Genomic DNA, 16,809 nt, shown 5'->3' on the forward strand with positions numbered 1-16,809 from the left:
CGAACTATGTGCCCTGCCCACTGCCAATTCAGTTTCGCAATCATTTGGGCTAGATCGACTTTGGTTCTCCTACGGGTCTCCTCTTTCCTGATTCGATCTCGCAGGGAAACTCCTAGCATCGTCCTCTCCATTGCCCTCTAAGTGACCGTGAGCTTTCTCCTCAGGCCCATAGTGAGCGACCACGTCTTCGTAGGTACCGTAAGTCATCACTGGCAACAGACACTGGTTGAAAACCTTCGTCTTCTACACTGCGGTATTTGGGACGAGTTGGATTCGACGAGTAACCGCTTTCGCGAAATTGGACCAGCCTCACTGGATTTTTTGTCCGAGGTAGACATACTCGTCAATAATTTCGAGAGTACAGTTCTCAATTGTTACGCGAGTATGTGTGACATGGACATTTGACGTTCAGTTGATGGTGATTGATATTCCCTGCCCATTACAATCCAGTGACGCTCAGGATTCTTGAAAAATCCAAAATTTCTGAATGGCACTACAATTGTGCTCGTCTCCTTGAGACTTAAGATGGTATGTCTCGTTTGGGTAACTACTAAACTACTGGGTAGTTTCACTAGCTACGGCGCCCTTCTGACAGAAACACAATAATGTTTACTCATTACCGCTTCACGGCAGAAATAGGCGCCTTTGGGTTTAGACGAAACGACCCTGCCGTCACCGGTCTTCAGCTTCGTCAGTTGGCTCTGCCCAGTAGATAAATCTCGTGAGAATACTTTGGAGCATTTGTTACGCTCTATAGCCGCTTTCACACAATCTGTGTTATGGCGGTGTATATAGTGAGTCAATGACTTGGAGATCTGTCTATATAGCTGCCTATACATATGTCAATTTGAGGGTGGAGTCTCAGATTTTTCCGGTTCTTTTTGAACGGCTGGCCTTAAAAAACTTGGCCCCAGCCGTTTGAACAGCTGCCACGAACCTGTTATTATACTCAGCCACGTCACCGCAGTCACCGAGGCAATCGAGTTGAAAGTTTTTGGGGTTTTGGATCTGGATGGATGCGTCGGGTAATCGGAGCGTAAACTTCACCAGTCGAGACCGCTCAAGTTTTGGATTGATATTCAATATGCCTCTTACTATGCGGTGATCACTCTCAAATGTCTCTGGTCAACATAATAAAGTCAATCTCATTTTAGGTGGCACCATCGGGGCTGATCTGAGTTCATTTGCGTTGTGATGGTTTCATGAAGAAGGATTCCATCATATACAGATCCTCCTTCTTCATGAAATCAGCCAGTATGGCCTCAGGTGTTCCGATTTCCATAACTAAATTGCCCCACCCTCAACTAATCGCCGCGACGTTGTCCAGTTTTGAAGTCTCCCATGACAACGTTGAAGTGTTGAGATGTCATCACACATGGCCTCCACCTCCTCGTCTGGTGTGTCGAAGTTGGAGCGTAAACCTGAATGATCTTAAACAAATACCGTTCAGATCCAGTGTATTAGTTACGCTACCCTAGTCGACACGCTCCCTACCTCAGTTACGTTGTTGACGAGAGACTTGTGAACGAGGAAACCGTAACCATCCTGGGAGAGTTGGTCGCCCTCCCGGCAGTAGAGCAGGTGTATGGAATAAAGGATTATCGAGTCCTCACCCTATCTGCGGACCTCAGATAACCCCACGACACCCCATCGTAATCTGCTCACAGCATCCTCCAATTCATCCAACTTCTCGTCGGTCCGCAGTGTCTTGTGACTTTGTATGTCGCCAGGGCCAAAGTCTTCGTTTATGGTAGCTTTGAAAAAACCCGAGTATTCTTAGCAACCCCTGCACCGTCGTTTATGTAGCTACGACCGTGGCCATCACGAGCAGGGCCGCCGGAGACTAGGGGACGGGGCCTAACAGTGTCTGTCATGTTTTTGGGAGGTTCTGCCATAATCGCCACGCTTGACAGGCGAGTTGGCGATCGCAGTAAATGGTAGTTGCTCTTTAGAATGTTGCTGCTGCCCATCCTACGTTGTTTGTATCTCTTAGTGGCCTCTTACGACACATACGGATATATTATACATACCTATTATTAGCTATCGTGATATAATAAAAGAATAAAATGACGTTAGCCGACAACGGGTACTCTCCGTATCTTGGTAATTCAAAAAAATAAATATGTCTCTTCGAAAATATAATTAATAACACAATTAGATAATAAGTTTACTAACAATCGATGGATCGTTCTCAATAAATATTTTTTTGTTATTTAATGATAATAGAACCGTCTTAATTGAAGTTACACATTTGTCGAATAGTCATTAGAATAGACCGTCTTTTTATAATTTATTTTATATTATTTTTGCTCACAGTAAGAAAGAAAAGAAAGAAAGAAAAACCATTTATTTCAACACACACACAAATAACAAAATGAAGCAACTTAAAAATATACAAACATAAAAACGAGTGGTGTTAAAAAGGCGCCACTCAGCATGTGTTTCAACACAAGTGTGTTGCAACGCTAATCTTCTGTAGTGTAAGTATTGGAATTTGTAACCGACACATCCTAAATTTCTGCAGAGTAAATAAACCCAGAAGCTTATAAAATATATTCTTATAGCAAGATCGCACATTATTTCTTTTCCGAAACCATTTTGTTGTTAATCCCGAGAGCACGGTACATCCTCTTGTCCCACCATTAGGGGATGATATAACTACTTAATAGTTATTATTCCCAAGATCATCGTTTATGACCGCAAGTACTTATTAACTGCTACGTAAGCGTTCTCTAAAAGATAAACCGATGAGTTGTACTTACATAAGCGAATTTTCTAGAAACTGTGTTAATCATAATATTAATGCTTGCCATATCATCCTGAAAACACCGGCCAAAGAAACTGATTCGTATATTTAATTATAGGTAATAGAAAGTTCCTTAGATCATTGTAAAGACTGTAAAGATCGTACTAATATTATACTATATTTTAATAAAATAAACACATACATTACATGCGCTATCCTGAACACATAATCTGGAATTCAAAATGAAGTTGAATTTTCATTAAAGCCAATCTGCGTCTGTTACCTGTGGAATGGGTTCCTGTAGGTATTGTAGGTACAAAATTACAATATATTTTGTAATAATTCTTGATTATAATAATTATCTTATTACGTATTCTTGTATTTTATTTTTGACCGCAGATTTGGTACACACCGATAAACTTATATCAGACATGCTAAGCGCTTTCTTCCTATTATCCCAAAGTTATATATTTTCCCCAAGAACAGCTTCGAACTAAAATAAACTTTATTCAATTAGGCCTCATCTTAGCGCTTTTGAATCGTCACTACTAATATTTCTTAACAATTACCGAATTTGCCATATTCAATATGTTCGTAACAAGTTAGTTTGGAAATTGCTGCATCCAATATTATGTATCGTGATTAATAATATAAATGATTTCAGAAAAAGTTTTTTTTTTTCGAGAGGAGAAAAATACATTTAAGTATTGAAGACCCCGAAACGGGGCCCATATGTCGGGCTCGGGTGTAAACACCCCCTGCCAACTAAAAACCTCCCCTGTGCTGATAGCCCTGAAGGCTTTTAAAGCGAAGACGGGTGGGGGCCTTGGAGGCCGAAAATGTAGCTCACAGGCGCGGGGCATCTCAGAAGGAGAATCGAGCTTCGGACCGCCTGCTCACTAGGCTGGATGGAGAGAAGATCACTAACGATCTAATATATCTGTTAGTCCAGTGGACTCTAGGATTGAAGAGACTTCGCACTTCGTGTGAGTGTATGTTAGTGTGTTTCAGAAAAAGTATAAATCAATTAACTGTATTAGAATATAGATCTCGTCACTCGTCACTTTGACGATTTGGAGCGGCCACAACCTACTATAATACGATTCACACACTTTGATAGAAGCCCGACGAGATAGTCCTCGTCCTGTAATCGTTTAACACCAATCACACTCACATCACAAATCACACACCTACAATAACACTACACACAAATAGTCACACACTTATATACACTCACACAAACTTACTTACATATATCACCGCACTCGCCGGCGAGTACGAAGTCTCGTCAAACCTAGAGTCCACTGGACTAACAGATATATTAGATCGTTAGTGATCTTCTCTCCATCCAGCCTAGCGAGCAGGCGGTCCGAGGTTCGAGTCTCCTTCCGAGACGCCCCGCGCCTGTGAGCTACATTTTCGGCCTCTAAGGCCCCCGCCCGGCTTCGTTGTAAAAGCCTTCAGGGCTATGAGCACAGAGGAGGTTTTAAGTCGGTAGGGGGTGTTTACACCCGAGCCCGACATATGGGCCCCGTTTCGGGGTCTTCAATACGTAAATGTATCTTACTCCTCTCGAAAAAAAAAATAGATATATATTATCGCATATTTCGCTAGAGGGCGCTCTGATCTGTAAACATTGGAAGTCGATTCGATCCACAGTTATTAATTCAAAACAAAGAAAAAAAGACAGTGTATTAAACAAAGAATGAAGTGTAATGCATCTATAGAAGTAATAGAATCAGTGAAATAACCAGTTAATAGTGAATGTTAAAATTGAACAATACTAAGTAACATTTTGTAAATAATATATTGTGTAAAAGTCAGAAAAGTGTTGAATTTGAAAGTATATTTCAGACTGAGAACAGTATTAAACACAGTGAGACTTTTAGAAACAAGTGAATTTAAAACGAATATTCATCATGACCAGAAGTTCGTTACACCAAATTTTATCGTATCTAACAAAATTTTCGTAAAGACGACATCTATGTTCTAAGCGTTGAACTGTCTACGTAACGGCTTGAGAATCGGGGTTCTGATTTTTTGGAACACAAATCCATACGAACCTACCTGTAGTTACTGAGCAAACCGTAAGAGGGCGCCGAGATGCAAAATATTCAATAAATCGTAAGTGATTTAGCCCTAGTAATCTACGCCTGCGGCTGCGATGCGTACACACTACCGAATATCGGTTGTGTTTTTCTAACAATTGAAGTTTGCGTGTCGTACTCTTTAGCCAACTCAGTGGCCGATGGGAGTTAGCGGACTTAATTAATACTTAATTTTACATTTGTTATTTATCCCATTGTTCCTGAATGTGTAGAGAACCCAGAACGTGGAGTTCTGGGTTCTCTACACATTCATTTCGTCGAGCGCGATTCCCGTGACGTATCTGTGGGCACCTAATTGGGCGTCGACCTCATAGGCCGTACACATGCAGTAGATTTCGCAGTTTGGGGACTTACATCAACACCACTTGAATTTTGTAGCCTCAAACTTATCTCTCGAGCGGTTAACATCGGCTGGCATCTTGCAGTCAGTTGTATGTACCGGTCTTGCCGAGTGGTTGTTCTCCTTTTACGGCCTGAATGCTGTTCAGCGGGTTCCCTTGTATTATTGTAGCGCTGCCAAAGACGACAAATAACACTTCTATGAATGCCAAAATGCCGAGTTACCTGAGATTGATTACTTTCCGCTTAGAACATCCCTACAGCTCTTTGCATTTCATTTGCCGTCAAATGACGTCAATCCATGACGTAAAGAATATCTAACAATTCAGTTTTGTCGCTTACTTTATATAAATAACCATTTAACCAGTAAAATTATAAAATCAAGACTAAACGCGCAATAAAAGCGTACTTAAATTCAAACAAATTTCCTTTCATTTAATTTTAAGAAAATAACAAAACATATTCGATTCTTTTTTTACAACCAGCCAGTATGACATCAATAACAAAAAAGTTTACAATACCTATACCACTTTGAGTGTATAAAGACTTAGAAATTAATTAATATAAATGGTAAATTTGTAATATCATGCATGTTGCTTAGACTTTTTTATGTGTGTAGTTATAGTTCAATGATATCTGTCAATAGGTTATTCAAATGTAAGTAATCGTTGAAGGATAGATTTGTCTTAGTCTAGTCAGATAAACTAAGGATAGATAGGTTATTGAAAACGGCCGTAAAACTATATTGGACATAACTATGGATGGATAAGATCTTGTTATTAAACGGCGATAGCAATGTATCCGTAACTAGAGATACGTTATTGAAAACGGCCGTTAATCAATTTTGATTGCGTTGTTACGTATCGAAAATATGAAATAGGTTAATCGTATCTCGACTCTTTCAATATTTAAACAATAGTTATAGCCTGACCATAACATTAGATATAGAGAAAAATTAAACAGATTTTTATCGGCTATTCCCAATATACTATCTACAGATGGGGATAAATTTCTACTTTCTACTGTCAGTAATTAGCTATCAATAATCTGAAGCTGTCCCAATATACCCGATAAGTCATTCTTATCGCCTTATATTGGGACGCGTGAATTGCAATTTCCATATACTTAAACGTCTATTGCTGGTAAGCTATACGTCGTCCTATTGACAGACAGCGTGTATGTATAAGGTGAGTTACCGTCGATAAGTTTATTGGGACAGAAAAGTGAACGATAGTTACGATTTTTATCTCAAGTAAGAGATAGTCTGCATATTGGGAACGGCCGTTAAAGTAACATAGTACATACTAATATATCTACTAATAATAAGTTACCACAACAATATGCATTGCGATTCAATAAACAATTCTGATTTATTCACCCCGGTCATAACTACCTGAGACCAATACATAATATCTCATAAGCATTAGATTGTATCTATCAACCGTATTAATTTTTATAATAAAACTAACTGAACCGACAAACGTTATTATGTAAATCATTAAAAAAAAAACATTTTTATAGGAATTTGCCAAAAATATTTAAAAAATCAAGAATTATTTCTTAAAAAATGTTCCCTGTTCTTATAATGAAATTGTTTCACAGTGGAACTGTCAAACCATGCGTCACTAAATTCTGTCATAGAAAATATGCCCATACAAAACAAACAATGAAAATAAAAATAATTATGGGTCACAAATCGACATAAAAACTATCCTATCTCTCAAGTTGGACCAAACGGCACTCCATCAAGTAATCCCCATTAAAATCCGTTCATTAGTTTAGGAGTCCATCTAGGACAAACAACGTGTGACGTAATTTATAATTTATGCGTAAAAAAAAACAAAGATAAGTGGGTAGTTTGTAAATTTTTCGTCACTACATTTCTTTCACAGTTCAATTATTTATGCCCAATAACTTACAACTGCGATAACATCAAAATTTGCCACTTTAAAAGGGTGGGCGGTTAATTGTGCTGCTGAGTTTATATATTAAGATTGGTACCGACTTCAAAAGGTTGAGGGGAAATAAAGAAAATAATTTATAAGCTTTGCTTTAAATTGTATAATTTTTTATTGTCATAACTATCTTAAGTAAATAAAACACTCATATTAATTAATAAACTTTATTTTTGAAGACATAGCTTAATGGATTACAAACTGTTTAAGATTTAAAATTAAAATGGTTATCAATACATTGTAATTGTGTTTTTCTTCTTTGTCATCGTCAACTCCAATATTATGACTCATTTCCCTGAAAGATGAAAACAACAGAATTATAAATTATAATACTGGCAGTATTTATATTTTTCGAAAATACGATATTATATATCGTCAGATTGGATGATAACGATGTCATAGTATATGTTGTCGATATCGGTATGTGTTGCAAAAACTTTTACTGGTGCGCGATGTTTGAGGTGCCAGAATGACAGCAGTGAACGAGTTGCATTAATTAATAGCTTTCTATTTTACTAGCAGCCTATAACGAACCTACATTTCAAATTTCAAGTTGAAATAATTATAGTTACAAATTTTCTACACAAACTTTCCCCCCCTGTTTTACCACCCTTAAAAGAGTACCTATTCCCAAAATAACTTATATGGATTTCTATTATTTTACGCTAATAACATAAATGTCGATTTTCACGTCTCTATCTTCAAAAATATAGCACTTTCATATAACCTTCGCCCCCTTTTCACCCCCTTAGGCCTTTTCTGCTGTGAAGCAGTAATGTGTAAGCATTAATGTGTTTCGTTCTGAAGGGCGCCGTAGCTAGTGAAATTACTGGGCAAAATTTTAGACTTAACATCTTATGTCTCAAGGTGACGAGCGCAATCGTAGTGTTGCTCAGAATTATTGGGTTTTTTTAAGAATCCTAAAGGCATTGCATTGTAATTGATGTCCTACTCGTCCCTAACTATTATAAAAAAAAGGTGCAATGAAAGATTCAATTTTAAATATATTGTACGATGAGCGCAGAATGATGTGATCCGGAATATATTGCATGACGCTACATGTTAGGATGTTTGTTAGGTGATACGCTATGCCCTTACTACTTACTTACGTAGTTACTCTTGTAGGTGTATCATCTGCGCATGCCGTAGCTAAAATACGTATCGCAGATTTTTCTAATCAATAACATTCATACATACCTATAAAACACAGACAAGGTCATATCTTTCTTTGTATTTAAAGTTAATAACAACACATGATTTGTTTAATGTTACAGTGAAGTACTCACGTTTCGACAATCCAAGCAAATGCCTGCTTTCCTCCCGCGTGAAATCGGAGTATTTATTGATGTCAAAGGTCGCCTCTGGAATGGTAGCATTTGCTTTGTTTATCTTCGCTAAATTTCTCACAAACGCGTCGTAGTGAATCTTTCTATCTTCGTCGTTTGCGTACTTTCTGTCGTAATCTTTGATAAACTTTTTAAATAGTTGTGGCGCATCTTCTATTTTGTAATATGGCTTTTCCGATGAGCTTTTTCCGGCTGCCATTTTAACACTGCAAAATAAACATTCAATAAATCAGTAAGCACAGAGAATACAGACACTACGCATGCGCGCTAGTTACATGAAGTCTCAACCGTCTCAACTGACAATGTTAGACTCCAGAGAATGCATAAAATGCAGCCAATCAGGGTCTGTCAAGGTTAATGTTGCCACACGGTTATTCGATTTGTAAATAGTTGATGGTAACATTGGAATACTAGTATTTGTTGTTGTTTATTCTCATATTTATAATAGTTCCAAAACTTGTTTAATAACATGATGTATACAAATGAAAAACAATATTTGTTAAATTTAATTGACAATAAGAATATTCATATAAAAACAAAGCCGAAATATGCACATGCCACAAATTATACCATAATAAGCTTGGACTGTCATATTTATGCGTTCCAGCGTTTACTCCAGTTGTTTCTAATATTATTGGTCAATATTGCGTATGTTGAATTTAGGACCAGATTGGACTGTGACATCAGTGGAGTAGTAGTTCGATATTTTTTAAACCCTAAAGAAAAAAAGGTTGCTATAAGTTTTACGTTTGTCAGTCTTTATTCCTATTTTTTGTTTTCGATCTGTTGAGTCGGACGTCATTTTTTTACGTTTTTATCAAAAGTCACACTTATATTATAAAGACGAAATTTTTTATGTTTATTTATTGGTTTTGTGGGTATATTTATCATTCCTTAACAATCTAAATGGATTTGGATCTAATAAGTTAAGGTTTAATGCGAGGAACAGTTCGGTAAAGTGGTTATTTATATTCATCTTTATATGAATCAGCCTCGAGGAATTGATTCGAGCGAATGACACTCGATCTACTTGATTTTCGAAATTCTCTCTTGCTACCAACTGGCGCCAATTCTCTTTCATTATCTCCTGTACAGAAAGCTGACAAATATTATTAGCTTTTACAGATTTGCGATGTAAATAATTATCTATTATCACTGGGTAACGATACGTCTGTGATACCATGTAAATAGCACTCGTTTGTAGTGTTGTTATTGTTGACGTTCTTCTAAGCCGTTCATATTCACCGGCAACAACTTTCTGTACACAAAATACAATATTGTTAATTTTTATTCACTGGGCCTTTAAGAAATGAGCGACTCTATAGTTTTCATTTCTGACTTTGTGCTTGTCACGCGACATTTATCTGTCTCATTCTGACAAGGTGGAGAAAAACGGATGTTAATACTTGACAAAACAACGGTAAATTCAATAAGAAAAAATATTTTAATTTTTTGACATTCATTAGTGTCATTTCCGTGACCTACATGAATAAAGTGTAGTAGGTTCCCAAAATAAATTGAACAAATTAAAACTTTGAAATAAATTTTTAAGGCCAATGGCCGAAGGTTCAAGGAAGTTTATATTAAAATCTCCACACACTACAATTGACTTGCTGGTTTTGCTAAATTTTGATAGTACCTCCTCCATTCTATATTGGAATTGTTCATATGATGCAGTGGGGGGGCGGTATACACTTACAATAATAAATTGCTCTAGTTCTATACAAGCTATCTCAAATAGTTGTTCTATAGAGAGATTAACAATATCTCTTCTATTTTTTACATTTTAGTCTGTTATTAATAATAATTAGGGAACCTCCATGTATAGCCCTACTTTTACATAACGAACTGACTACTTTATGTTCTCTAAAACTAAACTGGAGCTGATGATTCTTACGCCAATGTTCTGTAATACATAATATTACAGCAGCTCAAAAACAGTTCGATAGACTGCGTATTGGGAACGGCCCTGATATTAACATAGTACATACTAATAATAAGTTACCAAAACAATATGCATTGCGATTCAATAAACAATTCTGATTTATTCACCCCGGTCATAACTACCTGAGACCAAAACATAATATCTCATAAGCATTAGATTGTATCAATCAACCGTATTCATTTTTATAATAAAACTAACTGAACCGACAAACGTTATTCTGTAAATCATGTAAAAAAAAAACATTTTTATAGGAATTTGCCAATAATATTTCAAAATATCAAGACTTATTTCGTAAAAAATGCTCCCTGTTGTTATAAAATGAAATTGTTTCACAGTGGAACTGTCAAACCGTGCGTCACTAAATTCTCTCATACAAAACAAAACATGTCCATACAAAACAAATATTGAAAATAAAAATAACTATGGGTCCCAAATCGAAATAAAAACTATCCTATCTCTCAAGTTGTACTAAACTGCACTCCAGGAAGTAATCTCCATTAAAATCCGTTCATAAGTTTAGGAGTCCATCGCGGACAAACAACGTGTCACGTAATTTATATATATTAAGATTGGCACCGACTTCAAAAGGTTGGCCGAAAAAAAATGTAAGAATTTATACGCTTTGCTTTAAAATGTATAATTTTTACTGTGATAAGTATCTTAAGTAAAACAAACACTCATATTAATTAATAAACTTTATTTTTGAAGACATAGCTTAATGGATTACAAACTGTTTAAGATTTAAAATTAAAATGGTTATCAATACATTGTAATTGTGTTTTTCTTCTTTGTCATCGTCAACTCCAATATTATGAATCATTTCCCTGAAAGTTGAAAACAACAGAATTATAAATTATAATACTGGCAATATTTATATTTTTCGAAAATACGATATTATAAATCGTCAGATTGGATGATAACTATGTCATAGTATATGTTGTCGATATCGGTATGTGTTGCAAAAACTTTTACTGGTGCGCGATGTTTGAGGTGCCAGAATGACAGCAGTGAACGAGTTGCATTAATTAATAGCTTTCTAGTTTACTAGCAGCCTATAACGAACCTACATTTCAAATTTCAAGTTGAAATAACTATTGTTACAACTTTTCTACACAAACGTTCCCCCCCTATTTTACCACCCTTAAAAGAGTATTCCCAAAATAACTTATATAATTTCTATTATTTTAAGCTAATAACCTAAATGTCGATTTTCACGTCTCTATCTTCAAAAAGATAGCACTTTCATACAACCTTCGCCCACCCCTTTTCACCCCCTTAGGCATTTCCTGATGTGAAGCAGTAATGTGTAAGCATTATTGTGTTTTGGTCTGTAGGGCGCCGTAGCTAGTGAAATTACTGGGCAAAATATTAGACTTAACATCTTATGTCTCAAGGTGACGAGCGCAATCGTAGTGCTGCTCAGAATTTTTGGGTTTATTTTAAGAATCCTAAAGGCATTGCATTGTAATGGATGTCCGTCTCATCCCTAACTATTATAAAAAAAAGGTGCAATGAAAGATTCAATTTTAAATATATTGTATGATGAGCGCAGAATGATGTGATCCGGAATATAATGCATGACGCTACATCTAAGGATGTTTGTTAGGTGATATGCTATACCCTTACTTACGTAGTTACTCTTGTAGGTGTATCATCTGCGCATGCATGCGATTCGTATTTTAGCTTCTAATCAATAACATTCATACATACCTATAAAACACAGACAACGTCATATTTTTGTTTGTATTTAAAGTTAATAACAACACATTATTTGTTTAATGTTACAGTGAAGTACTCACGTTTCGACAATCCAAGCATTTGCCTGCTTTCCTCCCGCGTGAAATCGGAGTATTTATTGATGTCAAAGGTCGCCTCTGGAATGGTAGCATTTGCTTTATTTATCTTCGCTAAATTTCTCACAAACGCGTCGTAGTGAATCTTTCTGTCTTCTTCGTTTGCGTACTTTCTGTCGTAATCCTTGATAAACTTTTTAAATAGTTGAGGCGCATCTTCTACTTTGTAATATGGCTTTTCCGATGAGCTTTTTCCGGCTGCCATTTTAACACTGCAAAATAAACTTTCAATAAATCAGTAAGCACAGAGAATACAGACACTACGCATGCGCGCTAGTTACATGAAGTCTCAACCGTCTCAACTGACAATGTTAGACTCCAGAGAATGCATAAAATGCAGCCAATCAGGGTCTGTCAAGGTTAATGTTGCCACACGGTTATTCGATTTGTAAATAGTTGATGGTAACATTGGAATACTAGTATTTGTTGTTGTTTATTCTCATATTTTAAATAATAGTTCCAAAACTTGTTTAATAACATGATGTATACAAATGAAAAACAATATTTGTTAAATTTAATTGACAATAAGAATATTCATATAAAAACAAAGCCGAAATATGCACATGCCACAAATTATACCATAATAAGCTTGGACTGTCATATTTATACGTTCCAGCGTTTACTCCTGTTTTTTCTAATATTATTGGTCAATATTGCCTATGTTGAATTTAGGACCAGATTGGACTGTGACATCAGTGGAGTAGTAGTTCGATATTTTTTAAACCCTAAAGAAAAAAAGGTTGCTATAAGTTTTACGTTTGTCAGTCTTTATTCCTATTTTTTGTTTACGATCTGTTGAGTCGGACGTCATTTTTTTACGTTTTTATCAAAAGTCACACTTATATTATAAAGACGAAATTTTTTATGTTTATTTATTGGTTTTGTGGGTATATTTATCATTCCTTAACAATCTAAATGGATTTGGATCTAATAAGTTAAGGTTTAATGCGAGGAACAGTTCGGTAAAGTGGTTATTTATATTCATCTTTATATGAATCAGCCTCGAGGAATTGATTCGAGCGAATGACACTCGATCTACTTGATTTTCGAAATTCTCTCTTGCTACCAACTGGCGCCAATTCTCTTTCATTATCTCCTGTACAGAAAGCTGACAAATATTATTAGCTTTTACAGATTTGCGATGTAAATAATTATCTATTATCACTGGGTAACGATACGTCTGTGATACCATGTAAATAGCACTCGTTTGTAGTGTTGTTATTGTTGACGTTCTTCTAAGCCGTTCATATTCACCGGCAACAACTTTCTGTACACAAAATACAATATTGTTAATTTTTATTCACTGGGCCTTTAAGAAATAAGCCACTCTATAGTTTTCATTTTTGGTGGTGGTGGAGAGAAACGGATGTTAATACTTGACAAAACAACGGTAAATTCAATAAGAAAAAATATTTTAATTTTTTGACATTCATAAGTGTCATTTCCGTGACCTACATGAATAAAGTGATTTTGAATTTGACAATAATTGTACGATATTTAATGAAAAAAAAAACCGTTTTTGCCGCCCCATCTTATATGAATGAAATAAACTTACGGATGATACAGTAGTATCTCTGTTTGCGTCGTTAACGTATTATTTGAGCACTTTTTTATAACACACTTAGACTTGGTCATTGACACACGACTAAGGATGAAAATGTGCTTACATTGTCTTTAAGCACAGTTTAGCCGTTCCGCTATAAGACTGATATGTCCATATGTATAAAGAACGTCATTGACTTACGTCAAAAATAGATGAATAACAAAATTAAGTATTTTAGCATTTATCACTTCACTTCGGAAAAGGTGAGCTATAATGAAAAGAAGTGCCAGTAACTCTTCGCCACTCCTTAAATCAATATTTACATCATATTATTTATCCAAACAAATAATAAAAATTAAAATAACTGTATATTATGCTGTCTGTATGAGAATGAAATAAGAAAGATTAAAAAAATTAAAAGTGAAAATTGTACCTATTCGTCACCAGTAATATGAGGCCACCATCGACTTTGAGAGCTGGCAACACTGTACTACTGAGATAAATAATTACTGCAAGCTGCTACTGTAAATAAATAACATAACAGATAAGTACGTACAGGCCATTTGTAATAATCTATATATTATATGCACTAATATTATTTATATAAGCACAGATGAATGAACTGTTTATATTGTTGACTACCTGGCCCGACAGACGCTGTTCTGTTCATAGAAAAAAAATGATAAAAGTATTAGTCTTACGGCGGTTCGCAATATACTATCTATAGATAGAAATAAATTACTACCTTCTACTGTCACTAATTAGCTGACAATAATCTGAAGCTGTCCCAATATACCCGATAAGTCATTCTTGTTGCGTTTTATTGGAACGCGTGAATTGCAATTTCCATACAAACTTCTATCGTCGGTAAGCTATACGTCCGCGTCGTCCCGTTGACAGGCACCGTGTACGGATAAGGTGAGTTACCGTCGATAAAATATTGGGACAGAAAAGTCAACGATAGTTACGATTTTTATCTCAAGTAAGAGATAGACTGTATATTAGGAACGGCCAAAGCTATCGTAACTGGTTCCTTGTTTGTAGTAGGCAAGACGGTGCGAGGGGAGAGTCGTATAGCATCTAGTAAATATATGGTGTAAAAGAGTAAAATATGTAACTTATTTAAAGTGATAAAGATTAGTGTGGAATGGTCATTTTTAGTTTGAAGTTTTCTATTTTATTGTTTTATTGCACCTTTGTACTTAGCAGTAAGTATTGTTTTCAAAAGGTTGTAAATAAAGGGATTGAGAAAAATTCCCAAATAACAGATGTTTAGTTAAGATATTTTAGAAAGCGTGGCAACGTAAGTATAGTTTTGTCTCGTGGCAAAAATGTACATTATAAGTACTGAGAGTGTAAGAACGAAGTATGACTGATGCGGGGGTGAGAATCCAGGTAGTAAGTAAGATATAATTGTATGGGACTCAAGCGGGCAGTTCCTACTTAACTTCGATGTACGACAGACCTCTGTCCTTTAACTCTGTCAGTTTTTTCTAATAAATATACTCACTTTAAATTAACCGCCCCGTGATTCCTTAATTATAACATCTTAATAAATATTTAGTATCCTATCCAATAAATTGCAATACTACATTAGTATTTGTGTAAACAGCCATTACATTATCGCTTTATAATCATAAATTATTTAAAGAATTAAAATGGATAATGTATGTTATCCTTAAGAGATAGACATATGGTATCGGGGTCTTTTCTGCAGTCTTATAAAAATACACAATTCCACCACACATTATTTTGGTATATCTCAAAGAGCTTAGACAGCGTTGTAAAGCGCCCGAACGGCTTATTTTTTTGCGACACCTTCAATAATTAATATCGTTAATGTAAACAAAAATGTATACATTAATTTAATAAATTATATATTTAAACCTTCCTCGAGAACCAATCCATTGGTGAAAACAGCAGGAAAATAGGTGCCGTAGTTTTTGAGTTCATCGCGAACAGACAGACAGACGCAGCGGAGGTCTTTAGTATTCTTTACTATATTGTATACCGTAAAGATTCGTACAACTGTACATAATAATGATAAAATCGTTGGCATGCAATGTCTGAGCACGCTCATCCCAAAAAACGGCCAAACAAATTTGAATGCGGTTTCTATTGATGTATTTGTAAGCAAGCTCTCCGTAACATGTTTAATTCCAAACAATTTGCAAACAGAAAATTTAGTTTTTTGAAATAATACATTTACTTACGCCTCGCTATTAATAATAGATCTCTCTTCGATTGTTTGAATTTAATAGTAAGTATTTAGTAAGCCAAAAAAACCGAGTTCAATATGCGACGTGCCACTCACCAAAGCTTCCATGCAACTGGAGTCTAGACTCGACGAAAAACAACAAACCTGTTTGATTGTTGTCAGACCAGTTCAGACTTGTTCTCCGTCCCCGGAACGAGCACTGGCTCCAGTGTAAAAGGGGACAAGGTCAGTATTTGTTTTGTTCAGTTAAGGCCGGTCCTACATTGGAAGGGGATTTCTCCCGACCAGACCCGGCCAGACCGTCTGGTCTGATCTGGTCCCCTTCCAATGTAGGATCGGCCTTAACTTGTGGCTTCGCTCATATTAAGTTAAATTAAATAAAATAGCCTTTATTCAGACAATTTAGTTTATTCAGACATTTATCAGTACTTACTATTTTTTTTATATGCATAGTTATTATTTCAATTCAACAGTAATTTCCTTCATTTTTGAATTAATTGAATCATTATCAGTTTTGTCTATTATAGACATAGGCTTCTGCAGCAGCAGCTTAGGCAGCTGTTCTAGTCCATGTGCTACCCGCAACTGCTTTAATCTCGTCCACCTATCACCTAAATGATCTACCTCGGTTCCTTTTTCTCTCTCTCGGGTACCAAGTATATTATAGTTTTACATCATTTGTCCTGTCCACTTATAGCAGAGATTATCAAACTTATTTCTTATAGCGCCCCCTTTGAAAGTCACATTTTATACACT

The 16,809-nt window shown here is 35.7% G+C and overlaps 1 protein-coding gene across 14 annotated transcripts; it reads right to left on the reverse strand.

Annotated features, from left to right (window-relative positions):
• Positions 1-7,296: 7,296 nt before the first annotated feature.
• On the reverse strand, positions 7,297-16,167 carry LOC126979260 (uncharacterized). Of its 14 annotated transcripts, none has more exons than XR_007732792.1 (4): positions 16,049-16,159; positions 14,269-14,357; positions 8,435-8,700; positions 7,297-7,443 (listed from the first exon to the last, which is right to left on the reverse strand). XR_007732792.1 is itself a non-coding variant. In XM_050828539.1 (3 exons), exons 1-3 carry the CDS (start codon positions 13,925-13,927, stop codon positions 7,436-7,438), a joined length of 354 nt encoding a protein of 117 aa, XP_050684496.1. In that variant the 5' UTR covers positions 13,928-14,026; the 3' UTR covers positions 7,297-7,435. The 14 variants fall into 14 exon arrangements, 2 of the variants coding, with proteins under 2 accessions (XP_050684496.1, XP_050684495.1); XR_007732786.1 differs by lacking the exons at positions 14,269-14,357; positions 16,049-16,159 and adding exons at positions 8,258-8,345; positions 13,848-14,026; XR_007732785.1 differs by lacking the exons at positions 14,269-14,357; positions 16,049-16,159 and adding exons at positions 8,254-8,345; positions 13,848-14,026.
• Between the last annotated feature and the right edge of the window lie 642 nt (positions 16,168-16,809).

This window comes from Leptidea sinapis, chromosome Z (genome assembly GCF_905404315.1).
Source record: "Leptidea sinapis chromosome Z, ilLepSina1.1, whole genome shotgun sequence".
Taxonomy (NCBI): Eukaryota; Metazoa; Arthropoda; class Insecta; order Lepidoptera; family Pieridae; genus Leptidea; species Leptidea sinapis.

What these genes read in the sequence shown, in the direction of transcription:
- LOC126979260 (XM_050828539.1), bottom strand. Translation starts at nt 13,927, where the DNA reads ATGACCAAGTCTAAGTGTGTTATAAAAAAGTGCTCAAATAATACGTTA. An exon ending in GAGATACTACTGTATCATCC is followed by an intron (nt 8,701 to 13,847) that starts GTAAGTTTATTT and finishes TTTATTTTGCAG; the next exon opens with TGTTAAAATGGCAGCCGGAA.